We start from the raw sequence: 27,365 nt of genomic DNA, 5'->3' as shown, positions 1-27,365 counted from the left end.
GGCGTCCGGAGCCGCGGCCCCGAGCCGGGCTGTCCTGCAGAGCCGCGCGCGAAAGCCGGCGGTCCGCAGCCGCTGCCGGCCCCTGCGCGGGGATCGCCGCCGGCCTCGGCGAGAGGAGGACGGACGGAAGGCGGCGGGGTGAGTCCGAGGGCGGCGGGCAGGGCCGGCGCGAGGGGGCGGCGGGCAGCCCCGGGCCCTTCGGCGGCGGGGCGGGGCGAGGCGCCCCCGGCCCCGCAGAGGCGAGGGATGGTCCGTCCCGCGCGCCCTGAGGGGCCCCCGGCGCCGCCTGCGCGGAGCGGCCCGGAGCCAAGGACCGCCTCTCCCCGGCGAGAGCGGCCCGCGGCGGGCGCCACTGGCCGGAAGTCGCACCTGCACCGGCCGGTCCCGCCCGCGCGCCGCCCCGGCGCTCCTGCAGCGCCCCCCGCGCGGGGGTCCCGCCGCGGCCGCGGCGCCGGGAGCTGGCCGGGAGCCCCGCTTCGGGCGGAGGGCCGAGGAGGGCTCGCCGCCTTCCGGAAGAAACGGGAGGAGCGGAATCCCGCCGGCCCAAAATGGCGGGCCTGCCCCGCCGCCGCGCCGGGGGGCCGGTCCTGCTGGGGCAGCCCCGGCGGGGTCCCGCCCAGCCCGGCGTCCCGGGCAGCCGGGCGCGTTCACGCGGCCTGGCCCCGGGGGCCCCGCGCCCAGCCCGGGAAGCGCTCGGCCGCGGAGCCGCCTTCCCGGGCGAGGCGGGCCTTGCGCTCGGGCGGCGCGGAGGCCGGAAATGCTGCCGGCCGGGTCGCGGCGGCGGCGGCGGCGCAGGGCCCGCGGAGGTGAGTGGGCGTGCCGGGCCGGGCCGGGCCGGCGTGGCGGGGGTCGGTCCGCCCGCGGGGCTTTCCCGAGGCAGAGCGCGCCGGGGAAGGGCGCCGCCCGCTTCTCCCCTCGCGGAGGCGCAGGCGCCGGCGACCCCTCCTGGCTGCCGGGCCGGGGAGAAGAGCCGCGCCCCCGCCGGACCGGCCGCGGGGCCCTCGGGCAGGCGCGGAGCCGGAGGGGGCCGCTCCGCGGAAAGCCGCCCCCTGGAGCCGGGCCTGCCGGGGGGGCATCCCGCGGGGCCGGGCAGCGCCGCCGGGCCGGTCCCGCCCAGAGCTCGGCCTGGCTTGGAAAGGAGGGGCGCCGCTTCCTTCCTTCGGGGCTCCCCGGCACCAGCCTGGGGGTCCAGCCGCCCCACGGACCCCCAAGTGGGCCTGTCCCCCAAAAGCGAGGAGGCTTCCTGCTCCTCTCTGGGGGCAGCGCTCGGGGGGGGGATAGGGGCCTCATTTCTTTCTTCGTTAGACTTACAACTAGGGTGACCCTATTTTTTTGGAAAAAAATAAAGGACACACCTGAAAGGTTCATCAGGGTGAAAAAAAGTTCATTGTTTACGTTTGTAACTTTGCTTTACAAAGGAAAATTCAAGAGCAAAACCAAGGAAAACTTACAAAGAAGCACATTCTAATAAAAACATTTAAAGTCAAGCAGGATATGTACATTCATTTTAAAAAGACCATTCAATTTTCACATTTTTCACATGAACGTGAAGGCTGTGCCTTAAGTGGTACCATGTGTACAGTAAAAGTGTAATGACCAAAAAAGTGAATTTTTGAAGAATAAATCCATCTAGAAGGGCAGCTTCTGAAATGAAGAGCATCTGGTGACTGCGCCTATAACCTGCTTTTCCTCCAGTAGGCTGTGGTGACTACGGGTATTCACCCACACCTCCCCCCCCCCCGTGGCAAATGGGGCTGAGGGTGGACGAGGTGGACTCAGACCTGGGTCTCAAGGTGGCCTGACCTCTTCAAGGAAGACAGGCGCAGAGGGGCCCCATGGGCTGGGCTTGCCGGTGCGAGAGCCAGGCTGGGGTGCCCTTGAAAGGGCTCCAGCTCGGTGCCGAACTGGTCCTCCTGCTCTCTGAAGCCATGATTTTGGCGGGGGGGGGCGGGCAAGGCAATGTCCTTCCTTTGGGAGTTCCTTGTCCCTTAAAACCTGCCGCTGCTGCTCCTCAGGAAGCCGGATTAGAGGGCACTTAATTCATAGGCTGCTGCTGTTTCATTGCTGCTGTGTGGTTTTAAGGGAAGGATTAAAAACCTCTGGGAGGTTTGCTGGAATGTGGCGGTCTGTAAGAATGGTAAAATAAATAAGCTGTTACGACTGCCCGTTTAGAATTACTAGAATGCAAGCTAAGGTCGAACAATTTCCTGTTTCTATCACTCCTCACCCTTCTCTTAATTTCCCTGCTGCCCCAGGTGGCTCAGAACCAGTTGACTTTCTTTTGAACCTGTTTGCCCTATAGCAATTTCACCACTGAAGCATGCAGTGAAAAAATTATTTATTTTATTTATTTATTTACACACACGCACACACACACACACACACACATATATAAAAATTTATAATTGCCCTCAGCATTCCCTTCTCCACACTTAGGCTCAATATGGCGAGAGGTATTCCATGCCGGGGGGGAAGCCTGGGGCAGTAGGGACACTTTGCCACAGCATTTTGGGCCCAGCCTCTGTCATCCTCTGCTGTAAAACAGAGTGCCATTTCCTACTGAAACAGCCCTAACTTGGCTCTGAGCCAGGCTAGCTTCTCTCGGTGAGCAGGAAAAGGTGATCCATTGAAAAGCACACCTGGATCACAGGCTCCTGGCTGATCCCGAACATGGATGGAAGAGCCGGGGAAGTAACTCCTGCCCAGAGGCCAAAGTCAGCCCCCTCCCTGTTTTGCAGGGTTGGATGATCTCAGGGGACTCCAACGTGGGGGAGGTGTAGGTGACAAATTGGCAACGGCTGGGGAGTTCCTGTCCTTGTTGGGAGAAGAGGTGTGCTGGCTAAATTGCCAAGGAAGCAGTTTAGCAGTGATAAGGAACGGCTTTTTCCTCAGACCCACATGCCTGGTAGGTCAGGCTGACGGGCTGGAGGTTGCTTTCTGTCCCCTGTTGTAAGCACTGTTTGGTGAGGAATAATCAGCTCCTGCAGATTCCAACCAAATTCAGCGCCTCGTCGTGGGATATCCTTTCCCTGCTAGGCAGTCTCTGCCTGAGAACAGAGGAAAAGTAGTTTTCAGCAGCCCCCCCACCCCGCTCCTGTCCTGAGCCCAAACCAGAGCGCAGATGAGCTGCGCTCTTGTAATAACTGGCGTCGGCCGGCGGGGGTGGTGTCCCCTCCCTTTGTCTTGCAGCAATTGAGAGAAGCAGGGAAGGAACATGCTGCTGGATAGAAATGTCTAATTTTTTCCCCCAGCCATTTTTTAATTTGTCCCACAATTAGGGAAAATCTTGCAGGCTCCTTCGGCAAAACCACCATATTGTGGAGTCAGTGATAAACGGATATTGTAAGTAAATAAATAAATGCATTATAAATAAATAGTGTGGCTGAGTATAAGTTTAAGTTTAAGAAGTATTCTGATATTTCTAGAGATCTGTGCATCTCCCATCTCCATTGCTTTGTCTGTTATGGTGCAAGGTGATTAATAACTTTGCTTTTCTACTGCTTTTTCCAGTAGCTTAAAAAAAGGCAGCAGCTGAATTTGAATGTAAGGAAGATTTGTTTGAGTTGAACAATCTAACCTGTTTTTTCTTGCTTGGCTTCCCCTAGTTTAGCCATTTAGCCAACACTCTTGGATGTCAGCAGTGGGGTGTCCCAGTAACTAAGCCGCCATTTGCCAGTGGTGTGTCCTGGAAGTAGCCACAATAGCCTCGCTGAGTTCTCCCTCCCCCCCATTTAAAGATGATTTTAGCCTCAGTGCTTTGATTCTCGTTTGATGAACAAGAATCTGTTGTTAGCCCCACCAGCTCAGACCAGAGTGCCACGAAGGAGAGAGAAAGTTCAAAGAACACGCTTCATGGTTTCCTTGCTTTTTCCTTTTCTTAGAGTTTATGGACTCAGATATACAAATGTGTATTATACCTGCTGTGATAATATCCTAAACCTTCATGTGCGAAATGCAGGTGCATTATCGACTCCTTTGATGGCATCTGCAGGAGTCTATCCTGGCATCTAGAGGCTGATTCTCCAGCAGGAGAGATTTAGCAGACTTTTGGCTTTTTTTCCCATGGATCTGTTTAATTATTTACATATTTAAAATATTTCTGTATTGCTTCTCATTATAGAAAGTAATCAGACGAAACTATTCCTCTGGAGGGAGCGTTATCAAGAACATAAATTTCTGCTTTCTCTTTTGCCGGCCAAGCAAGAGAACCATGGAGATTGCTTTTAGAAGACCCACATTTCTCAGCCCATTCAAAATCAGACCAGAACCCTAATTGCTTCTCTGGAAGTTTTCATGATAAATGCTGGAATGGAGTACCCTGAACCCTCCAGTACTCCAGACTTGACGGTCATGCTCTCTGATGACGGAAAAAAGGAATTGAGTTCTGACCCTGGAGAGCGCTTGAAACGGACTTGGGATTTGCTTGCGTTTTCTGAAACTTGCCAGGCTGAAAATATTACTCCCCCTTCTTCTTTGCGTCTTGTACAGGATAGGCTGGAGGGCGTTCACTGCAGCACTGAAATGCCCTCCGAAAAGTCTCTCCCAGTGTTAACCCAGAATCATTTTGAAGCATTGCGCCCGGAAGTGGGTCACCCCATTTTGGAAAGCTTGGACTTCTCTGAGACGTTTGGGCAGCCTCTTGAGCCCATAAGAAACCCGAAAAGTCCAGATAAGCGCAGTAGCAATGCCACCCAAGCTGTTTTTTGGGCTGGTATCCTACAAGCCCAGAAGTGCGTCCTAGACCTTCAAGGGGAGATAGATAAACAGAAAGAACCCCTGAAGTCCCCCACTGTGGATTCGGAAAACATGCCGGTGACAGCCGTGCCCCTGGACTCGGCTGCCATCCATGAACTTTTGTTCTTGGACAGCGATAGTGAGGAGGAGCCAGAAGAAGCTTTAGAGAAACAGGAGGAGGAAGAAAGTGAGGAGGAGGAGGAGGAGGAGGAGGTTGAGTACTTGTTTTTCAACAACCCACTCTTTCAGGAAAGTCCTCACATAACCAGAACTTTTGAAGGACAAATCCCATGGGAACAACCAGAGAGGGAAACTTCCACTGAGAATTACAAGGAAAGTTTTAAGAGTGAAACGGACTCTGGAGACCAAGATGGCGACTTGTTTTACCAGGCAAATGTGGCAGTACGCCCTGTGGTCAGGAGTTTTTTTCCTGTGTGTGATCCAGGTGCTAACGAGGACATATCCCCCTGCTCTTTTCCAAGCTATGTGCCCCACTATCGTTCTTTGTCTCCTTTGGTGATTACGGAAAGAGATCTTGAAAGTACGTGCTCTTTGGCAGAGAATTCAAAGGTAAGAGAGGTGTCCTGCTGCTGCTGCTGCTGCTGCTGCTGCTGCTGCTGCTGCTGCTGCTGCTGCTGCTTCTGGGTAATAGGACTCACGAGCATCCATCTCCTACCACGTTGGCTGTGGTTTTACGTGAACTTAGTTGGAGTTTTAATTCCTATTTAGGTTCAGTCTCCTCCAACAAAAGAATGCATTCCACCAGCTGCTGAGCCCCTCCTTCAGGGCCAGGATAACAGCACTGGACCTGCAAGAGCCCTTGTTGCCCAAACTAAAACCCTCTCTTGTTTTGGCTGCTGGCAGATGTAGGCCGCTGTTAGGGCTAGCCTTAACATCGGCCACTAGATGTTTGATGTCTTGGAAATCCTTGAGATCTGGAGACAGCAGGAGGACAGCTTCTGAAGGCAAACTAGAGGCGACTGCTTGAGCGGTTACCTGGTAAATGGCATAAGATAAGATCTTTCACAAAGCTAGGTCCTTACCTTCAACCAAATGGCATCAGAACAGTCTGCGAGGCTTCATTTGCACTATGCCGGGCTGATTTTGTCTCTATGTCCTGTTGCTGATGTGCAGCCATTGTTCTTCCATCAGTTCTTGGGAAATGCTTGAATATCCACTCCTGATGGAAATGTATAGGGAGGCAGGGCACATGGGGATCAGAGCAGCTTTTCATGTTGTTAGCTGCCTCAGCTTTTCATGACTACCAAGATTTATCTTCCAGGCTCAGGGCTGTTTTCTGGATCCCCTCCAAGGAGATATTCTGGAAAGCATTGCTCCAGGTGAGTCCTGCACTGATCGTTCTAAGAGCATCAGACAATGCTCTGTTCCCATATCAAAGCTTTCTAAGCTGCACAAGAAAACAGGCGGAGGCAGTGGCTCCTGGCTATGTACAGGCTTCATGGTTTGCTTACTTCTACTGCTGAGTACAACATAGTTGTTTTCATGGACGTGGATTGTTCAGGGCTATCGGAAAATTTGAAGTATTATAGGAAATCATCTTTGTACAGGTAGTCCTCGACTTACAACCACAATTGGGACTGGAACTTCCATTACTAAGTGATTGTGGTCATTAAGTGAGTTGCGCCTGATTTTACAACCTTTTTTGCCATGGTTGTTAAAGCGAATCACTGCAGTCATTAAGTAAATCATGTGGTCGTTAAGTGAATATGGTTCCCCATTGACTTTGCTTGTTGGAAGCCCACTAGGAAGGTTGCAAATGGGGATCACGTGACCCCGGGACGCTGCAACTGTTATAAATATATGCTGGTTGCCGAGTGCCTGGATTTCAATCGTGTGACCATGGGGATGCTGTGATGGTCGTAAGTTTGAGGATCTGTTGTAAGTCACTTTTTTCAGCACTGTCATAACTTTGAACAGTCTTTAAATGAATGGTTGTAAGTTGAGGACTACCTGTATAGGAGTTGGAGTTAGATCTTGTCATTTCAAGATTAGGAATTAGCCAAAGCAAAAATTTATCTAATTCTGAGAACCTGATGCTTTGATAGGGTCTCTTCCCCACAATAGGATTGTAGGGCCCTTTCCTTGCTGCGTCATACTTTTTTTTTTTTTTTACTTAAACCTGATAGATAAATAGATAAATAGATAGGAGAGGAAGGGGCTGTTCCCAAGTTTCAGTTTGTTGATTTCCAATATAGGAATAGGTGTAGAGCAGCTTCTCTGTTGAGTCTCTAGCTAGATCCTGATGGCTCACATGCTTCTTGGAGGGTAAGACAGGCCAGCTTCTTGAAGGACCAAAGCAAGGTGTGGAAAGGAAACTGCCTGGTAACTGACGTGTCCCTCTGGTCCAGACGCAGACCTCCCTGTCTATTTGCCAGCAGAAGGCCTGCTGTTTTCTGCCTCCAGTACTTCTTTGATGTCTGCTTTGCTGCAAGAGCCTACGGAGATCTGCTCCCCTCACAAGCCTCCATCTCCAGGAAAGAGCAGCTGCATCCCCTCCGGCTTCCAGGTCCTCTCAGGGCCTACTGCAGAGCAGAGTCTGCAGCAGGAGAAATTTGGGCCACAAACCCCATCCCATGGCCACCTCTCATCTTCCTGCACATGGCTAGAGGAGCCTCAGAGAACTTCCTCTCTACGGAAGGATGTCCCCAGAGCAGATTTGCACTCCTACCCACTTTGTGGTATGGAGCGGAAGTTGGCGAGCTCAGCGGAGAGGCTCAAGATGGTGGAGTCACCAGCTATGCAAAGTGATGGGGGGTCGAAAGACAAAGAGGAAGAGCCGGTGTTAGAGTAAGTATGGTTTGAGTGATATCTGCTGATCTGTTGGCCTTCTCTGTCTGCTCGCCACCTGGAACATCCTCCTGCTGCGGTGGGAAGGTGGGCTTGGGCCAAGGGAGCCAGTGCAACCCAGCAGGTATTTGGAGGCTTCTCTGAAGTGACTGAGGCTTTGTCCAGTTGCCTTCCTGCCTCATGGTGGCTGCGTGTCAGCATTTATTCTCTTGAGCCGCGGCTGTGCCTGCTCCTGACCTTTTACACACCTTGCCCCTGTCTCTGAATCTCCATCCTCTGCAGCTGCCCTGAAGAACTCGGAGGGGAGTTTGGCAGCACAGGGGAGAGTCTGCCCGCCACGGGCATAGCAGAACCAAATGGCACCTTGCTCTTTGCAAACGGCACCTCTGGAGACCAGGCTGCAGCGCACAGGCTGGCAGCTCGCCTCTACCATCTGGACGGCTTCGGGAAATCCCAGGTGGCTGCTTTTCTCCAGAAGAAGTAAGATGGCCTTGAAAGTCTGCAGTTAAACAGCTCCTGCTGTTTGGGGACTTGAACGCTTGTCACTTTTATTACTTGCATAGTTTGGACGCGCCCGCACACACACATACACTCATTTCTTCGTGCTGATGCATTTCTAGACCAGTGTTCTAGGAAACAGTGCCCTCTGCTGACTAAGAGTTGAGAACGCAGGTGCTTTGCGCAGGTTCCAGAGTAGAAACTGCCATCCTCTGGCAGCCCAAGCCGCTGAATCTTTCAGCCCCAGAAGAAATGTAAAGGACCGAAGCTTTTTCCAGCAGGAGTACAGCTGGGGGAAATATTAGAAGGAGGGGCAGTAAGAGCAAGGGCCAAAAGGGCTGAAATGTGGTGGTGGTCTTTTTTCTCTTTTTGCTTTGACTTTTGCACAGTCCTTGATGGATCTCTCATGGTCCGGTGTCATCGGACTGGGGGGCTTGAGAAGCAAGGCAGGCGTGAGGAACCCTGGGAGGGTGAGAGGCTCTCTTAGCGGCCTGGGGGTGCGTGGGGTTTTCTGAGCTGTCCCTGTGTGTTTGTCCACAGCAATGCCTTCAGCCAGAGGGTAGCCGAAGCTTACCTTTCCTTCTTCCATTTCTCTGCACAAACTCTGGACCAAGCCCTGAGGTAACGTACTCCTTGCCACAGACTGGCTTTCCATTTTCAAAAGGGGAAGTGAAACTTTATACTTTCTGGCCAAGTGGGTATTTCCTGCTCTTCCTGATTAGGGAGCGTGCCCTTCCCTCCCCCAGGTCCAGGAAGCCAAGGGCTCAGCTAGGATGTGGCTGGACTATGTGGGGGAGTAACAAGGTGAAGGGTGGCAAGAGGGGAATGAAATGTTGTGGGAAGAAAAGATAGAGCGGCCTCTTCCCGCATCCCTGCTACCAGTCAAGGCCTGCTGGATTTGGAGACCTTCCTTGAGCTGTGGGAGAGAACCTGAATTCAAGAAAGATCCCTGGAACCTTTGAGCAGCTGTGGCTGCGTCTGAAGTCTCCTCAGCCTCCGTGCGTTAAAGGTATCTTGCTGAGAAGTTCCATTGTGAAGATAAAAGCACATCCTCCCAGCCTCACAATTTCAGCTGGCTTCAGTCTCCTTATATTGTCCAGATGCAAAATGGGCGGAAGTAGAAGCATGCGAGGTCTGCTGCTGTTAACCAGGTCCTGGGGAGACGAAGGCACCTTCCATACCTTTTGTGTTTCACATCCTGTTGGCAGGTCATTCCTGAAGTCATTGGTGCTCACTGGGGAGACCCAAGAGCGGGAGCGGATCCTGCTGCATTTCTCTCAGCGCTACCACTGCTGCAATCCAGAGGCCTCTCTCAGTCCAGGTGAGACACTCAAGCAAGACACCTTCCGCTCAGACCAGACCTTGCGGGTGCATCAGCTTCGGTTTGGGCAACAAGCGCTCTTGTACTTACCGTGCTTTTATTCTGGCCTCAAAGGAGGGATCGAGGTAGAATCGTTATTTTCTGACGGAATCTGAGAATTCCGGTTCAAAACAGGAATCGAGTAACTTAGCTGTTAGTATATCATTGTCATTTCCCTTGAGCAGCTGGTAGACTGATTCTCTTCATATCTGTTTGAGCATATAAAGAAGTATATTTCGTGGGCCTCTTTCACCATCCTTAGTTCTACAGTTTCAGGCTACTTGCGTATACTCTTTCTTGGCAACTGATTTCCAACTCCTGGAATTTTGGTTAACCACATTACTGTCTTCTCTTGGGGGGGGGGGAGCTTGTTCACTGTTGTGCTTACAATTTTATCTCTTTTGGGAACTCAGACTCCTCTTAAATGCCTTTTCCCATTTGTTTCTCCTGCCTTGGAGTCCTATTTTTCATTGCTCTGAGTTGATTCAAATTTGTTTTTGTAGTCCAAAAACTCATTTACACTCAACTTTATTACACTCAACCATCCCCACCCCAAAAGAAAATGTCTGTATATTGTTGCTAATACTAATTCCCAGAGGGATCATCTTTTTTTTTAACTTTATTGATTTTCAATAAAGAATAAAATATAAGGAAACAGAAGAAACAACAAATTTCAGGAAAAAAAAGAAGGCTAAAAGTGCAGAAAAGGAAAATGAAAAGAAAGAAGAGGTGACTTCTGACTTTCTTTGTTGCAGATACAAATATAGAATACATATATCTTTTACTCTAATACAATACCGCATATTGAGTCTTTATTATTTTCTCCTCCTCCTTTCAGGAGCAACTTCAATAAATCCTCTTTATCTTTCAGTAGTTTAAGTCCTTTTTTTTTGTAGATCCAAAATAGTGTCATCATTAGACTGATCCAAATTCTGTTTACTTTGAAAGAGTTCATTCTTTAAACCTGGCAAACAGTGCCCCACAAATTGAATATTATTTTCTCCTTGTCTTCTTCTTTCAGGAACCACTTCAATAAGTTCTCTTTGTCTCTCAGTGATTTAAAACATTATTTTTGTAAATCTAAAACACTATCATCGTTAGGCTGATCCAAAGTATCTGTAAGTCCAAAATAAGATTCCTTTTCTTTAAAGTCAAGTAAAATATCCATCTCTCTTTTTTTTGCCATATCTTTATTATCCATATTATTCTCCAAGATATCCAACTTGTGTTCAACTTGCCTCACATCAATAGCAACCTCATTTAATTTAGCACTGAGTTTCTTGTTCAAATTATCAAATTTATCCTCCAGGGACTGCAAAATTTAGAAACATAATCTTGAAGCAATCATTTCTGCAGTTTACTCTCTTAATAGCCATGGTCAATAGTGCTTTCTAGTGTCAGAAATACAAATTACATTCTATCCAAAGTAAATAGTGAAAGGAAGAAAGTCCCTTTATCTTAGTTAAGATTCCTTTCCAATCAGCACCAAGTAAGGAAGAAAACAAAGCATAGTTCACACAGTTCCCATATCCACATTCTAATATCACAAATCTAAGCACAGATTTGCCAGGAAAAAAAATTTTTTTTCTTTTGTTTCTTAAAAATTAAGTAAAAAATCCAAGCGTTTGCCTTTTTTACTGAATATACAAAACTATTTACCCTAATCAAAAAAAGAAAGCGAAATCTTTCCACAAAGCACCTATAGTACCCAAAAGGAAAAAATACACTGTGACTAAAGAAAGCCTCTCTTTAATCCTATAGAAGTAAAAAAAAAAAAAAGATTTTAGAAATGAGAAGGTCAGTGCCAGGGTCTGGGTTTTTTTTGGCTTCCTTGCAGCCTGGAACGTGATGGTAACCCCGCCTCCCAGCTGATCCCTTGCCAGTCGGTCCCAAAAGTCTCTGGCTGTGAAAAGCTGTCCAGAGATCGCGTGGGACGATTTCTAAGATTCCAGCGAATTCTTCAGGCTGCAGGAACCCTAAAAAGCCTGCCAGGACCGCTCCCCCCTTGAAAAGGAGAGCCTGGTGCGTGGCCGTATCTCACCGAAATTGAGGGATCTTCTTTTTAACTCAGATTTCATTTTTTATACATAAATTACTGAATGAGCAGGGGTTTGCCGGAGGGAAGAGGCAAGAAAGAAGTGAGAATGACCAAGAAATAATGTGTTGTGAGGAATTTTGTCCTGGGTTCTAAGGGATGAGAAGGATCTCCTGAGTAGCTGCTGTTTCGGGGGGGGGGGGGGCTGGATTCTGCTTATTCGTTGACTGTTTTTTGCTGCATGCGCAGAGGCTGTAGGAGGAACATAAGAACCACGTTACAGGGAGACGGCTCACTTAGCAAGCAAATGGAAAACTCGCTGCACTGTAGTTTGTGGGGCCGTTCAAGGGGAATCTAAAGCATTTCCCTCTAAGCTCAAGGACTGCACTTGCTGATGAAAGGCTCAGAAAGAAACAAGAGGAAATATAAACCTTTCCACTAAGGCTGTCTTAAGAAGCAAAAGTGAAAATGAACAGTCTGTACTTGTGACCTGAAATACTTGTAACCTCTTTTGTTACTGCCTAACAACAACCATACATATATTTGCAGCAAATGGAAGCTCATAGTAATCCTTGAAGAATTGCAGCAAGTAGCTTCCTTGTACTGGTACATGTTTAATTGTTTTAACTTGGTACTGGATTTTGTAAGCTGGCCAGAGTCTGCTGGAGTGGACAGCTACAATACGTGTAAATAAAACCAAGGGGCACTGCAGCAGAAACCGACTGGAAGCATATTCTGTAAGGAAGGCAGTCAGACAAAGGATGAAGCTCAACAAGTATAAGTAATAGTAAGAAACGAGAAATGAAGAATGAGTGAAACCCAGAAACTTCAGAACTTCATAGTAGATGAGATCTGAGTCTTCAGGGAAAGAAAGAAAGATGCTGCAGAAAAGGGGGCAAGTTAGTTGACCCTGGAGGGCAGAGAGGGTAAAACTCTGCCCTGTAAGAAGGCAAATAGTGTGATAGTTGAGGACTCATTACTATGATGACTTTGAAACAAATTATGCCAACTGGATGCATTAGTTCATGAAATGTGCTGTCTGGGAGCAAGGATTAGAGGTGTGGCCGCTCAACCTCCTTGACTTATCAGCTCCACTGACAATTACCCCTTCCTGTTAGTGCATGTGGAAACAATTTGTATTGTAAAGAACAGCTACAGCCATATACACAGACTTTCTAGAAGGAGAACTCAAGACTTAAGGCCTAACATTACACACTCATTCATCCTTCCTGTCCATGGGAGAAGATTGGGGAAAAAAAAGACTACTGCCAGTGAATTACCAGCCATGCAAAAGCTGTTATATGGCGATACTGTATTTGGTTTCTGAGACTGTGGTTTGTTATCTGGATGATGGACTGCTGGCTCAAGATGGGATGCATCTCTCAACAACTGGTAAAATGTATGTGCCTAAAGCATGGTGAAAGGTCAGAATCAGTGGCAAGCAATGGACACTGTGACACTGTCATATGTCCTGTGACACTATGGAAGCAAAGTTGGACTTGAAGAAGCAGGATAGAGAGAGTGTTGATGCTTTTGAATGTTGGTGTTGGAGAAGATTCCTGAGAATACCATGGACAGCCAAGAAAACCAACGAAAGGGTCATTAAATAAATCAATCCAGAGTTCTCTCTTAAGGCACAAACGACCAGGCTCAAATTATCCCATTTTGGACATATTATGCAAAGACCCAGCTCTCTGGAGAAGGCTCTAATGCTGGGAAAGGTGGAAGGGAAGGGAAGAAGAGGATGACCAGCAGCAGGGTGGATGGACTTGATTGCAATGATGACAGGTGCACCGCTGGAAGATGTGAAGGACCAGATTAGGGAAGTTTCTCTTGGAGAAAATCTCATCTGTGTGGTGCTAAGAGTTGACACCAACTTGATGGCATATAATAAAGCATGGGGAGTGTGATCACTCTAGAATCATAGAACGTATGAATTGGAAGGGGCCTTGTAGGTCACGTACTTCAAGCATCTACTTGGTGTGGAAATCCATCAATCCATGCCTGACAAGTATCTCTGAATCTACTCCTGTTCCAGACAGACTGTTCCACTGCTTAATAGCTCTTACTAGTAAACAAATTCTTCCTCACATTCAGCCTGAATCTCCTTTCTTTTAATTTCAGTCTATTGTTCCTTGCCATGCTCTTGGTTTCAAGAAAAAAACAAGTTGCAGATTACTATTCTGTGTTCCTCTTTTGTAAATTAAAGGTCTGTTTTAATCGTTCCCCACAAGGCTTAGTTTCCAGATCTCTGTCAGCCTGATAGTTCTCCTCTGAACCCATTTCAGCTCTCTGCTTCCTTTTTAAAGTGCAGTGCCCACCTACAATAAGCACAGTCTCATCAATGAGAGTACAGTTGAACAATTATTCTCCATGCTGCTGCAAAGCATGTTTGGTTATAATCATTTGGTGGTCTGTTAGTATTCCTAGATCCTTCTCAAATGCATTGCCGCTAAGCCTGGTCGCCCTGAACGTAGACCTGGGCATTTACTTTTTCCTACTCAGATTCAAGACTTACACTTTTCACAATTAAACATCCTTTGGATTGATGGATTTGGCCCACCATTCAAACCTTTCTGGGTTATTTTGAATTGTGATTTTGTCCTCTAAGTTATTGTCTCTAAATTTATCAAATCCCTTTCATCTGCTACATCGTGTCTATAGCTTTTGAATAGCACAAGCCTGACAACAGAGCCCTGGGCAGCCCCACTTGATCTTTCCCTCCAGGACAAAGCAGAACCATTTATGAACAACGTTGTAGTGCTGGTTGTTCGACTAGTGGCACATTCCCTGGACTGCAGTGTCATCTGGGCCACACTTGTTCATTTTATCCACAAGGATATGAGAGACCTTGTCAAATACTTTATTGAAATCAGCGCACGCTACTTAAGGTCTACCAAACAAGTCCCTTTGTCATAAACATTGCTAATATTTTTCTGATAGCACTTGTTCTTTACAAAACATGCCAACTCAGTTTTCAGACATTTTCTGTTTCTTTAGAATTGACACATTCTCTCCTCCTACAGCTACATTTAGAGCTCTCCCACTAGATCTCTGTTATACCTATCAAATCATATTTGTTGTGAAGACTTCATATTTATTAAGCTCTGAACTAAGAGCTCAAGCTCAACTCGTTTATTTCCCATTCTCTAAACTTTAATGATTTTTAGTGATAAAAATAGGATTTTATAGGAATAATGGAGACAAGTGGGATAAATGCTATGATTAGATAACAGCAATAGGGCAGAATATGTTTAAAATGAACAGGAAATAGAAAGGAATGTGTTACACTGTACATTAACAATCTACAGTCCCACTCAGGAATGAACGTGAAGAAACTTGGTAGTGCTGAAGAGAGCATTTGGATTAAAAATAAATGGAAAAGCAATAAAGGCAATGACATTCGTGGTGTTTACCATCTCCCATTCAATCATGGAGAAGTTATGACGCCTTCCAAAAGCAAATAGCAGGAATAAAATAGTGGTGATGGGGGACTTCAGGTACTCTGGTATCTGTTGGGATGCAAGTTCTGTCATTGGAAGAAATTCCTGAATTGTCGTAACATTTTTCATCAGACAGTGGTGGAAAGCAGAATAAGTTCCTTTGTCCTGGATTTGATATTAAACAAGGGTAGGATTTAGTTGAAGAAGTGCAAGGATTAGGAATTTAGGGGAAAGTGAATATGTGATGCAGGAATGACATTGGGACAACTCTCTTATTGTTCCCCATCCTGTCATTTAACAGGAGCAAGGCAAAAAATGCACTGGTGCAGTTTATAGGATGGTGTGCTTGGATGTGAAAGGAAGCTCCATCCACTGTTGCCTTGCCCAGTGCCCAGAGGGGGGGTGCCAGCTGGAGGACAGAAAAAATGATGGGAGGGAAATGAGCTGTTAACAGTAGACACTGGTCTTTTCTTGCCTTGTCTTGCCTAGTTTACATGACTCACTTTCTCAAGATGTAATGCTCAAGGATACTACAAAATGTCTGTCTGAGGGAAGAAGGAAGCCAGCGCTTCCAATGATCATCCCTGAGTGTCATGCTTCATCTAGTAGAGAACACAACATCTGAACGTTGCTGGCAAGTCTTAAGATTCAGATTAAGTTCATTTTCTCTGGCCCTTTGCTTTATTGAAGGGTCAAATTCCCTAGGAAGAGATTTTGCTGGCAATTCAAATTGGTTGTGGGGGAAGCCTAGGGAATCTCTCACACCTCTCTTGAACATCCTTTTCTTCTGCAGATGCTGTCCATACACTCACCTGTGCCATGATGCTCCTCAATACTGACTTGCATGGGCAGGTAAGGAGGTTCTCTCAGAGGAAGGAGTGTTGGCTCACCTTCACTTACTTGAGTAGAGAAAAACTGCTCTATCTGATGGCCATATTTGTGGGGGAGGATCTGTAGTACCTGTAGAACAGGGTTCACATGATGGTTCTTGTTTAGATGGTACAATATGGGCAGTGCAGCATCTTCAGCTCTCTTTGTCTCTCCCATCTACATGCTTCTGGAATCAGAATATTGGCCGAAGCATGAGCTGTCAGGACTTTGTTGCCAATCTTGCAGGCCTAAATGATGGCAAGGACTTCTCCAAAGAGCTGCTAAAGGTATGTGTAGCTCCCTTCTACTCAGGCAAAGGAAAGGAAGCCTGTAGCCCAACAGATGTCGAACCTCACTTCTAGCCAGATGGCCAATGAAAAGAGAGGCTTAGAGCTGTAATTCAGCAACACTGGGGTGCAGAACTTTGACCCACCCAGTGTAGGCAGTATTCATCAAAATGTTCAGGTCACGTTCCCTGGAAGCAATCAGCCAGTTCCCACAATTGCATCATTGGAGACTTCAGTAGCAGTATTTTTGGTGGGGGAAGGTGCTCGTGGTTGAAATTATCAGAAGACGTACATTGAGGGGTTGGTCCTAATTTCCTGGATGCGTTCCTTTGCTGGGGAATATTCTACACCGGTAGTGGAACAGGGCAGGCACAAGTTCAGCTTATTGTTGCCCGGAGGTTACAGAGCTGGTATTATAGATTGTATTTACTGACACAGAGAAAGAGGAGAATCTGATGCCAAGGCTCAGGCCTGTGCCGTCCAGCTTGAATGCGGCCATTCCATATTCTCCCTAAGGGAAGGAATGGTACAGTGTGGCCGTCAGCTGGGAGGTGTCATACCAGTGCTCAGGAAAATATCAGAAGACCACTATTGTGGCTGCACTCTGCATACACCATAGCCAAATAACGGGAGTGTGTTTGGGAAGCTCCCTATGAGGCAGCAGTGTGGTGCCACAAGGTTGCAGTAGGAGAAGCTGTGACCTTTTTCTGGGCTTACCGTGGGAGCACCTGGTGGCCACCATGGGAAGCAGGATGCTGGCTAGATGGTAGTCCAGCAGCCTGATCCAATTGATTGGTTGTTCAATCTGCCCTTTCCCACAGTTATCCCTCCTCCCCCCGCCCCTCAATCAGGCACTCAGTTTCAATCCTATTTGTTTAGAATGTCTACATCCCAACTTTGCTTGACAGTGGGCCTTCAAGGCAGTTTACAAGAAAGAAATCAGATACAGTAAAGGTCTTTTTTAAAGATGATAGCGGAATCTCCCAAAGGTTCTCCATCAGCTGCTGTTTAAAAGCCTTACTTTGGAAAATTAATTCCTGTGCACACAAGACTCTCTGTTCTGTGGCACCCCGTCCCAGGCCCTGACCACTCCTCACCCTTGAGACTGCTGGTGGTGTAACCTCATGGGCCTGTGAGGACAGTTTTGGTTTGGGTACAGTCACACACCTCCTTCCCCTTGCAACTGTCCAACAGAGGACAAAAGTGATACATGAAGGGCAATGCAGAGAGTGCTGATCCAATTTGTTCTGCATGAAGAAGCTAGTTAGATGAAGGAGAAGGGGTAAGACTTCCCTAAATTCATCCCCTGACAACACCTGCCAAATCAGTTGGAGGGCTGGCTCCAGCTGCAGACCAGGTCCAGTGCCCGCACCTGTTCTGGCAAGAGGGCAGCTCCTAGCTTTTCTCCACAGCTGGTAATGGCTGAGGAAGGGCTGGTGATACTTTTAAGAACAGAACCCCAGAAGTTGCAGTTCTGGGAGAAGCTTATCTTGAAGGATGGGGGTTGGATGTGGGGAAGAAACATCTTAACATCTCAGCGTTTTTGTGTCTGTCCAGGCACTGTATAACTCCATCCGCCACGAGAAACTGGAATGGGCTACGTAAGTAACAGCAAGATACAACGGGGCCTTTGAGGAAGCAGAAGGGAAGACTGAGGTCAAAGAGGGTGGGCAGGAAAGCCAGTCCTTTGAGCGACTCCCTTCTTCATTATAAAGGGGATGGGGGCTTTGCCCCTTCATGAGCTGTGTGGGTGGGCTACCATGAATCCACAACATTTGTCCGTGATTCAGAAATTTCAAATATTAAGCCTGTAGAGATGAAAAGGCAGTTGTCAAGGAGGACAAGGAGAAGAGAACATTTCAGAAACTAAAGCTGGTGCAGAGGAGCTTGTTTGCCCCTACAGGAAGCCTAAACTGTGTCTCAAACTGACATCAGGATTGTGCTGTGCTGCCACAGGAAAGGAGGAGGCCCAGTGATATTTCCCAAGTTCATTACATGCTCAGGGAAGAGGATGCTTAAGATTTCAGGATTCCCCAGAATGTCTAGTGTTGCTAGAGGGCAGTAGGAATGCCCAGCTGTCTGCAGCAATCACTGAGATGCTGGTGAGCTCAGCTGATGAACTGATTTTGATGCTTTGAGTCTTTACCATCTCTTCTGGAGGAGATGCTGTTTCATATTTGCAGGTGCTCAAATACTGCTTGTACCAGAGACAAGAGGTCAAGGAGGTGGTACAAGAGAGCTGCAAAGACCTGGTAGGCAGGGGTTCATACTGAACTTGAGCAGTTCCACTTAGATGACAGAAAAACTCGTATTTTTCAAATTGTGAATGGTGTCTTCTTTCATACTTTCAGGGTTCCTGAAATTTGAAAGGCATTTGCAGGTTAAGACTCAGTAGCAGTTTCTTCCATTCAATGCATAAACACAGATTTTCTCCCAACCTCTTCTTTTCACACTTGGTGTGATTATATCAGCCAAAATCATACTGTTTTGTTCCCAGACAGATAAGGTTTTAAACACAGTGGCAGAGAGCCTTTTGTACTCTGGTCACCCACATCTAAAGGGCCATAGGGTCTTGGCCCTTGGCACTCCATGGTTCATCAACTTTCAGCTCTTGGCACTTGAAAAAATATGGCCCAGATATTTCCTCAGTGCCCTTTACAGGCAGTCTCTCTAGGGAAGGCCACCTGGAGATGTCATCATTATGCAAATGATACTCAGATTGTTCGCAAGGCTGCTGACATCATTACTTGAACATATTATTGGAGTGTAGGTGAGCTAATAAATTAAAAAACTGGGAATGCATTGTGTACAGAAGTTGCACTTGGTCTGAAGGATCTGATTGCCACTTGAGGGATTTACGAGGCTCTTACTGTGGCTTTGCATACTATCTGTAGAAATGCAGCAGTACCCTATCCTGCCAGGAGCAGATCTGACTGCAGCATCCTGTATTGTCACTAACAGCAGCAGCTTGTGTTGAGAAGGGGCTGGCTGGGGAATTCTGGGAGTTGAAGTCCACACATCTTAAAGTTGCCAAGTTTGAAAAAAACTGGTTTAGAAGGTTTCAAGTGCAGGCTCACTAGGGCTGTAGGTGAATCATGCCAACAGACTGTTTCCTGGGCCAGTTCAAGATGCTAGCATGGGTGGGTCTTCCAGCTGAAGTTCCAGCTTCAACCACCCTGAGATATGATGAGAGTTCTCCACTGCTGCTTGGGAGTCTATAGGGTAGTTGACAAAATGCAGTCATCATGCCTCCTACCATGTGAGTTTGCCTTAATCTGTACCCTTCAGGGAGCCTGTTCTTTTGCTACTATTAAGAAAAATTAGGAAGGATGTCCTAGGGGGCCTTTTAAGTGATGGTGTTCTGATCTCCTCCATAAGATCAGGTTGGCTAGCTCTTTGTCTGGCAACCTGAAAATGCTTTAATTGCTTGCTTGAAATTTGCTGATTGGTTGTCAGACATCTTAGCCACCAGAAAGGCTGATTCAAAATTTGCTATCCTCTTTTGTTTTCTAATCCCACTCTAGTTGACTTTAACTGATCCTTAAAAGCTAAGCAGGGTCTGATCTAGCTAGTATTTGGGTGGGAGATCTCCAGAAAATATCATGGCTGCAGGCTAGTCTGGGGTTTGGAAAAAGAACCCAGAATAAGGCAGTAGCAAACTACTTCCATGGGGTTACCAATCAAGCTTTCCTTGAGAGAGTTTTTCTTCTCCTCTATTTTTTTCTCTCTGTACAGGCCTGTGCAAAATGTTTGTCTCTTCCCTACAGGGATGAGGAAGAGACACTTGGTGTAAAGACACCCCTGAGCCCCACCAACACCCAAAGGAAAAGCAACCCTTTTCTGACTGTGTGGCATGACCCCGGGGCAAAAGTATACCAGCAGGGCCTCCTTGCTCGTAAGGTGCACGCTGAGGCTGATGGCAAGAAGAGTGAGTGCTGAGTTGTGGCCTGGACAAGCAGCTCTCGATCCTCTCGCACGGGCGAGAGAGAGGCCTGCAGAGTCTTCAGTGGGAGCGCAGCTGGGGGCTTTTGAACCTTTTCCCAGCTCTTCCCCACCCTTTTCTGCTCTCTTCCCCACCCACCCCAGGGGAAGCCCCAGTGGCTCACCAGTCGGACTGCTTAGTGCCAAGGGAAAGTTTCCTTCAGCGGCACTAAGGTCAAGATCAGATAGCCAAGCCCTGTGGACTGGAACCTGAAGGAAGGGGGGACAGCAACCAGTGAGAGGAAAGCCGCTGACCACTCTTCCTTCCCTCCTCTGCAGCTCCCTGGGGCAAGCGAGGCTGGAAGACCTTCCATGCTGTGCTGAAGGGGACAGTGCTGTACTTCCTCAAGGTAACAGGGACCACCCAGGCAGGCCCTCAATCATCGGGAAGTGCATTCTGGCCAAGGGTTGTCCCACATCAGGCCACAGATAGGTGTGCTCAGGAGAGGTTCACAGGCAGCCCGTGGGGAGTTCCCTTAATTTGTGGCTGCTAAGGGCCATCTCAGGCCAGTGCATCCTCGCTTTGCTGAGGCTTACGAAACCTGTGCTGTGCGTGGCCCTGCTCTTCACCTGATGAGTATGCGGAAGTCTGAAAAGAGCCGTGTACAGGAGGTGGCAGAAGAGCTTCCCCGGCATGCAAGGAAAGCATCAGAGTGGCTTACAAACCCTAGCTTAGGGTAAGCTGAGGCTGGAGAGAGATGTCACAAACAGCAACGCTTCTATGGCTATATAAGAATAAACAGTGGAAACTGGAGGGAAACAGAAGGAAAAAGAGTAGGTCCACTACTTAGGGATGGGTGAAGTGTTGATTAGAAATGAAGAGAAGGGAGGACTGTCTTCTCCTGCAAGAGACCGTGTTCCACCTTGTAACAATGAAACAAACGATGAAAAGAGGGACTTGTAGCTCAGAGTAGTTAAGAACTGATTGGAAATACATGGCTTCAGGAACAAATCATTCCCCAAGTTCCTGGGTATAGATAGTGGATGTTATTTAAAGCCTCTGTATATACCTTTTGAGAGTTCTTGTAAAACAGGATGGATACCAAATGATGAAATGAACTAGTGGTCTGTGATGCTCTTCTGGAGGGGAAAAAGTTGGTTCTAGTCTGAACTGAGCCAGGTTAATCTTCTGTATGCCCTGCAAATAGATTTAGATGTCTTAGTGGAATACAAATTAGCAAAATAATAGTATTTTTATTTGTGTGCTTTATTTTGTGTTGCACAGCTAAGAGACAGTAAATAGTCCACCTTGCTGATCACAGAAAGCTAAGGAGGGTCAGGCTGATTAGTGCATGAATAAGAGATCCCCAGAAAATAGAGGGCTGTAGGCTAGAAAAGTGGGGAAAAGACACCCTGAAGACAATAAAGACAGGCTTTATCTTGACTGTATGGAGTTGACTGTATGGAGTCAAGCTGAACTTGAAGGAGATTTTATCTTTTTACTTTATTCTGCTTTTTAAGAAGGATAGTGACAGATGAGTGTTTCCAAGAAGATGAAGAGGCAGAAAACCAAGTTCTGTGAGGAATGGTTGAAAGCAGTGGATATGTTTAGAACAGAAAATGAAGGGGAGGCATGATGGAAGTATCAAAATAATCTAAAAGACTGTTATAGAGAAGGAAAAGGGCAGGACTAATGTCAATAGATGTAGATTGGAGGGAAATGGCAAGAGTGCAAGTGGGTGGTCTCAAGGGTGCTTGGTGCTTGTTCAGTGGTGCATGTAATCCCCTCCCCCACACACATCTCCTCTTGCAGCTTTAATACACTTGCTCTTCACAGGACTGGACCTATCCTGGGTTGTTTTGTTTTTTGCTATCGTACAGGATGAACACCATTTGGAGGTCTCAGACTCAGAGGAACTCATTGGGGTACATCATGCCCTGGCAGAGAAAGCCAGCAAATATACCAAACGGCCACATGTCTTCCGGCTCCAGACTGCGGACTGGCACATCTTCCTCTTCCAAGCCCCGTGAGTTCCTGCAAGCCTTAATGAAGCTCTAGCCTTGCCATGAGTCAGAATGTCTAGTGCAGAAGAGTAGCGGAATATACATATATATATACATATATATATACATGTATATAAAAAAGAAATGGCAGCCCTTTTCCAGACTTCTGTCTTCTTCCAGGACTCCTTAGTGCAGCCCTGGGGACGTCTCTTGGGTTTTCCACCAGCCACCAAATTTTAAAGTATTTATACCACTCTTCCTCCCAGAGGAGCCTACAGAATATATTTTATATCTATCTGTCTATCATCTGTCTATCTGTCTACATACATATACATATATATACACACACACATATACATATACATATATATACACACACACATATACATATATATATATACACACACACATATATACATATATATACATACATATATATATATCTGTGTGTGTATGTATATGTGTGTGTGTGTGTGTGTGTATGTATGTATGTATGTATTTTTATATCTATCTATCTATCTATCTATCTATCTATCTATCTATCTATCTATCTATCTATCTATCTATCTGTCGATGGTCGACAGATAGTAGACAAAGACCAGAAGACAGCGGTAGTGATAGATGTAGCAGTGCCAAGTGACAGCAACATCAGGAAGCATGAGAAGCTGGAGAAGTACCAGGGCCTGAAGGAGGAAATAGAGAGGATGTGGAAAGTAAAGGCCAGAGTGGTCCCAGTGGTGGTAGGGGCCCTTGGGGCCGTGACTCCTAAGCTGGGCGAGGGGCTCCAACAGATCCCTGGAGCAACCTCAGAGCTCTCTGTGCAGAAGAGTGCAGTACTAGGAACAACCAAGATCCTGCGCAGAACCCTCAAACTCCCAGGCCTCTGGTAGAGGACCCGAGATTGAGGAAGACACGTACCACCCATAGGGGTGAGAGGGCAATTATTTATTTATTTATTTATTTATTTATTTACTTATACACACACACACACACATCTACATACATACACGTACATACATGCATACAGCATATTATACATACAAGAATATGTACAGCATATTATATATACAGTATATAGGGAGAACATATGGGAGAAAATAACATCAGTGCATAGTGGCTGTAGGACCTGAAAGCAGACCACAGCAGTCTCCCAGAACAGGAACCAGTCACCATCACAATAGCAGACATCCAACAGTGGGCCAAGAACGTGAAGAGCTGGACAGCGCCTGGCCCGGACATGATCCACACCTACTGGCTAAAGAAACTAACAGCAGTGTATGAACGCCTAGCAGCACAGATGAGCCAGCTGCTAGCAGCAGGCTCCCACCCAGACTGGCTAACACAAGGAAGGACAGTGCTGATCATGAAAGACCCTCACCATCCAACTACTGGCCAATAACCTGCCTCCCCACAACATGGAAAGTCCTATCAGGCATCATAGCCCCCAAGCTACAAGACCATCTGGGCCAGTACATGCGCATAGCTTAGAAGGGATTGGGAACAACACCAGAGGCTCAAAACACCAGTTACTCATAGATAGGGCAGTCACCCAAGACTCAAGGTCTAGGCAGACCAATCTGAGCACAGCCTGGATTGACTACAGGAAAGCCTATGACTCAGTGCCACACACATGGATCTGTGGATGCCTGGCACTATACAAAGTCAACAGGACACTAAGGACCTTCCTCAAGGACTCAGTGGGACTGTGGAAGACAACATGGAAAGTGAACTCAAGACAGCTCGCACAAGTGGCCATCAAGTGCGGCATATACCAAGGTGATACACTGTCCCCACTGCTGTTCTGCATAGGCTTAAACCCCCTCAGCCAGATAATCACAAGGACTGGATACGGGTACAAGTTCAAGAGTGGAGTCACCATCAGCCACCTCCTCTACGTGGATGACATCAAGCTGTATGCCAAGAGTGAATGAGACATCGACTCACTGATCCGCCTGACACGGATCTACAGTGAGGACATTGGGATGTCATTCGGACTGGAGAAGTGTGGCAGGATGATAGTAAAGAGACGGGAAGGTAGTTAAGACCGATGGAGTGGAACTACCAGTGGGCCACATAGCAGACATAGAGACCAGCTAAATACCTTGGTGTCCCACAGTCACATGGGAACGATGAGGAGGAGGCAAGGAAGACAGCAACTTCCAAGTACTGTACCAACAAAGGATAAGACAGGTCCTGAAGAGCCAGCTCAATGGGAAGGACCAGATCCATGCCATCAACACATACGCCCTGCCAGTAATCAGATACCCTGCCGGTATAGTGAGCTGGCCAAAGGAAGACACGGAGGCTGCCGATGTGAAGACCTGGAAGCTCCTCACAATGTAGAGACTCTACACCAGCCAGAAAGGGGGGGGGGTGTCTGGTGAGTGTCACAGCCACTGTCCTGGACGAAACCCAGAGCATCCAGGAGTACATCAGTAAGATGAGCTGCTGAGGGAATGCCTGAGGCAGCAGCAGACAAGGAAATTCAAGCAAAGGAAGTGCCGTGGCAAGACAAGCCCCTGCATGGGATGTACCATCGACAGATAGCTGAGGTGGCTGACGTTGGGAAATCCTATCAGTGGCTGGAAAGGGCCGGACTAAAAGACAGCACTGAGGCACTGATCATAGCAGCACAAGAACAGGCACTAAGCACCAGATCCATAGAAGCAGGGGTCTACCACACTAGACAGGACCCGAGGTGCAGACTGTGCAGAGAGGCCACAGAGACAGCCCAACACATAGTGGCAGGGTGTAAGATGCAGGCAGGAAATGCCAGCCCCGCAGCAAGTGGGATTCCCTTGAACAAGAGAGATGCCAGGGTACAGCCCGTGCAAATTAATCAGGACTGTATTGATCCTGATTATTAAGCTGTGTTCACACAACACAGAACAGGTAAAGATCTAGCAGATGTATTCATACAAAATGTTGATTTGGGCTGGTTTTAAACATTAAACATTTAAACATTTTGGAGTGGTCGTTTACCATAAGAACCAAACCCATTTATGGCTGGGTTTATTATGCAAATCCAAAAGGCTGGGCTAATTCAGTAAAGTTAGGCACACTGCCCAGGGTCCTGAATTTTCTCCCTTTCCTAGAACTTCTGAAGAAATGAGTTCATGGATTTCCCGCATCAACCTCGTGGCAGCCATGTTCTCTGCCCCACCCTTCCCTGCGGCAGTGGGCTCCCAAAAGAAATTTGTAAGACCCATTCTGCCAACAGCACCCTGCAAGAATTCCATGGTAAGCTTCAGTGCTGGAGGGGGTGGAATAGTTGAACCGCAGGTCCTTCTGCACAGCTGTTCTGGTGAAGTCCCTGAGAAACGCCAGGACCGAAGGCAGGCACTTGAGGAAGCGTCACTCTGCCCTTGGGGCTCCGATTGCACAGTTCAGCGCAGCCGTGGGTCTCTGGTGCCCAGAGAGGGGGGAGGGAACTGGAGCGCCTAGCTGGAGGCGAGGCTGCAGTCTTTTTCTGTCACTGCAGGAAGACCAGCACCTGGCCCACGAAGCCTGCATGGACAGGGTGTCCCATGAACTGCTAGAGCTCCAGCGAAATCTGCCGGAGAAGCGTGGGCGTGGGCGTGACCTGGAGGAGTACCAGCTCCGGAAGGAGTACTTGCTCTATGAGGTGAGCAAAGTTGGTTCGTTTTGGGAGTGGGGGTGGCAGAGGGGAAGGGCGATCCCCAGGTGATCCTGCAGCGGGAGGAAACGGTTCATTGAGTTTGAATGGGAACCCCTGCTGTTCAGAGTCGCCTGTATCCTTTTCCTGGGCAAGCATTTGCAGATCCAAATCTGTACAGCACTCGTTGTCCCCTGGCTATTTTTCTCGGTGCTGTCGTTACTATCCCAATGGCTGCTGTCTCAAAGCGCCACTCTTTTTCCCCCACACAAACTCTAGTTCTCTGTTCAGAAGTCAGGATGTGCACGTGCAACCACGCGTACAGAATTTTAGGTGCCAGTTGTAGGCCACAGAGATGTTCATGGCATCCCTATCTGTGGGATAAGAAAGAGGAAGGGGAGGGGGAGGTTTGTGCCAATGATAGCATCCTAGAGCGTAAGCTAGAGTGGGTCCCGGGCGAGGGGGGCTTTCCCCAACCGATGCCATCCAACCTCCGGTCAAACCTCTCCAGGGAAGGACAGTCACCACCTCTTCTCTTCCCATCATAGGACCAGATTTTGATACTCGACTCCGCCACAGGCAGCACTTTCTCTCTCGCCCTCTGCAGAAGCGCCGCTATGAGATGTACGTGAAGCTCCTGGAGGTGAAGCTCAGCTGCACCACGGACGACCTCGACCAGTGGGAGGCCCAGCTGACGGCAGTGGCTGAGAGCTGCCCTAGCTTGCAGAAGTCCCACTCCAGCCCTTCCCTGAACGTGGATGGGCCTCCTGCTGGCGGGGCCAGGGTGAAGCGGAACATCTCTGAGCGCAGGACAGTCCGCAGAATCATCCCCAAGCGCAACAAGCACTTGCTGTGACCGCCTCTCCTGGCCTGCGGCAGCTCGGCCTGTTTGGGGTTGTCCTTTGGACGGAGGAGGGGAACTGGCAGAAAGCTGTTTGCCCAAGCCAGAGGGATTAGCAGCTGCCTCAGCGGGCCCCGCGTAGGTCTGCATCACGGCAAAATAAGCCCCGGGACTCTGGCTTGGAGCCCTTCTGGCTCTACAGCCCCCGCGGCCCTTTCCGGGTTCACGGTGCCGGCGATGCCTTCGGGGAAGTGCTGCTCGGCTCTGCTGCTGGGACTTGACTTGCCCTGCCTCCTCTCCGGCTACTCAGGGACAACTGGGGTGTGTGTGCAATAAAACAAGTAGAAGGACGAGGACTCGGGACTCCTTTGTGGGGAGTGTGCATTGACCCCTCCATCTGTTAGAGGAGTGGCTGTGCCATGGGAAGGGAGGGCATTCTGGCACTTCCCTTCCTTGCCGCACCCGCATCTCATCTTTGGGGAGCCTCTGGATGTCCACAGAGGAAAGAAGGCGAAACCTTTTGGAGCAAGCTGCCAAGTTGGGGGCTGTCTACCTCCTTAAGACCCCTGAAATTATCATCTCTCAGCTTCCCCTGGCCTGCTACCCCTCCCCCCCCCGCAAATATTTACTCACAAAATTCAGTGCCGTGTGGAAGCTGGTCTGTGTTGCTTTTGCCGAGAAGCTTTAACAAAGAATTGGACATAAAACCCCAGGGTTTTTTACATAAAAAAGGGTTTTGTGCCCTTTTGGCTCTGGGTGGCAGGATTCTCAGATGCTGCTGGTGGCAGCTTTTCATCACCCTTTCTTGCTGTGACCCTGGGCAACAGCAGCCGTGAGGGTTGGCAGAGGCCAGCACCGTCCCTCCTGCTGAGTTTCCTTGCTGTTCTTCAGAAGAGAGAGCAGGTGTTGTGAGTGAAGGCCGGCTGCTGCTCGCAGTGGCCTCTGTAG

The 27,365-nt window shown here is 48.3% G+C and overlaps 1 protein-coding gene across 7 annotated transcripts; it reads left to right on the top strand.

The window, feature by feature from the left end:
• On the top strand, positions 1 to 26,982 carry LOC103063111 (PH and SEC7 domain-containing protein 4). Of its 7 annotated transcripts, none has more exons than XM_088152115.1 (16): positions 1 to 138; positions 4,121 to 5,304; positions 6,017 to 6,074; positions 7,104 to 7,542; positions 7,825 to 8,022; positions 8,581 to 8,661; positions 9,249 to 9,361; positions 15,672 to 15,730; positions 15,946 to 16,035; positions 17,593 to 17,636; positions 19,803 to 19,963; positions 20,296 to 20,366; positions 21,838 to 21,983; positions 25,056 to 25,200; positions 25,442 to 25,585; positions 26,184 to 26,981. In XM_088152115.1, the coding sequence occupies exons 2-16, from the start codon at positions 4,294 to 4,296 to the stop codon at positions 26,430 to 26,432; spliced, it is 3,009 nt and encodes a 1,002-aa protein (XP_088008241.1). In that variant the 5' UTR covers positions 1 to 138; positions 4,121 to 4,293; the 3' UTR covers positions 26,433 to 26,981. The 7 variants fall into 7 exon arrangements, with proteins under 7 accessions (XP_088008241.1, XP_088008242.1, XP_088008240.1 ...); XM_088152116.1 differs by lacking the exon at positions 1 to 138 and adding an exon at positions 303 to 806 and having other exon boundaries at positions 4,201 to 5,304; XM_088152114.1 differs by lacking the exon at positions 1 to 138 and adding an exon at positions 303 to 806.
• The last annotated feature ends 383 nt before the right edge of the window (positions 26,983 to 27,365 follow it).

This window comes from Python bivittatus, unplaced genomic scaffold (assembly GCF_059951505.1).
Source record: "Python bivittatus isolate LINGU-HERP-01145 unplaced genomic scaffold, Pbiv_v1 ctg000680_np1212, whole genome shotgun sequence".
NCBI lineage: Eukaryota > Metazoa > Chordata > Lepidosauria > Squamata > Pythonidae > Python > Python bivittatus.
Note: the sequence above shows the minus strand (reverse complement) of the source record. Positions and strands in the feature narration are given on the sequence as shown.

Excerpts from the sequence above, each read along its gene's own strand:
- LOC103063111 (XM_088152115.1), top strand. The coding sequence starts at position 4,294 with ATGATAAATGCTGGAATGGAGTACCCTGAACCCTCCAGTACTCCAGAC. Across the intron at positions 8,023-8,580 it reads GCTGCTTTTCTCCAGAAGAA|CAATGCCTTCAGCCAGAGGG; the intron begins GTAAGATGGCCT and ends GTTTGTCCACAG. Across the intron at positions 21,984-25,055 it reads ATCTTCCTCTTCCAAGCCCC|AACTTCTGAAGAAATGAGTT; the intron begins GTGAGTTCCTGC and ends TCCCTTTCCTAG.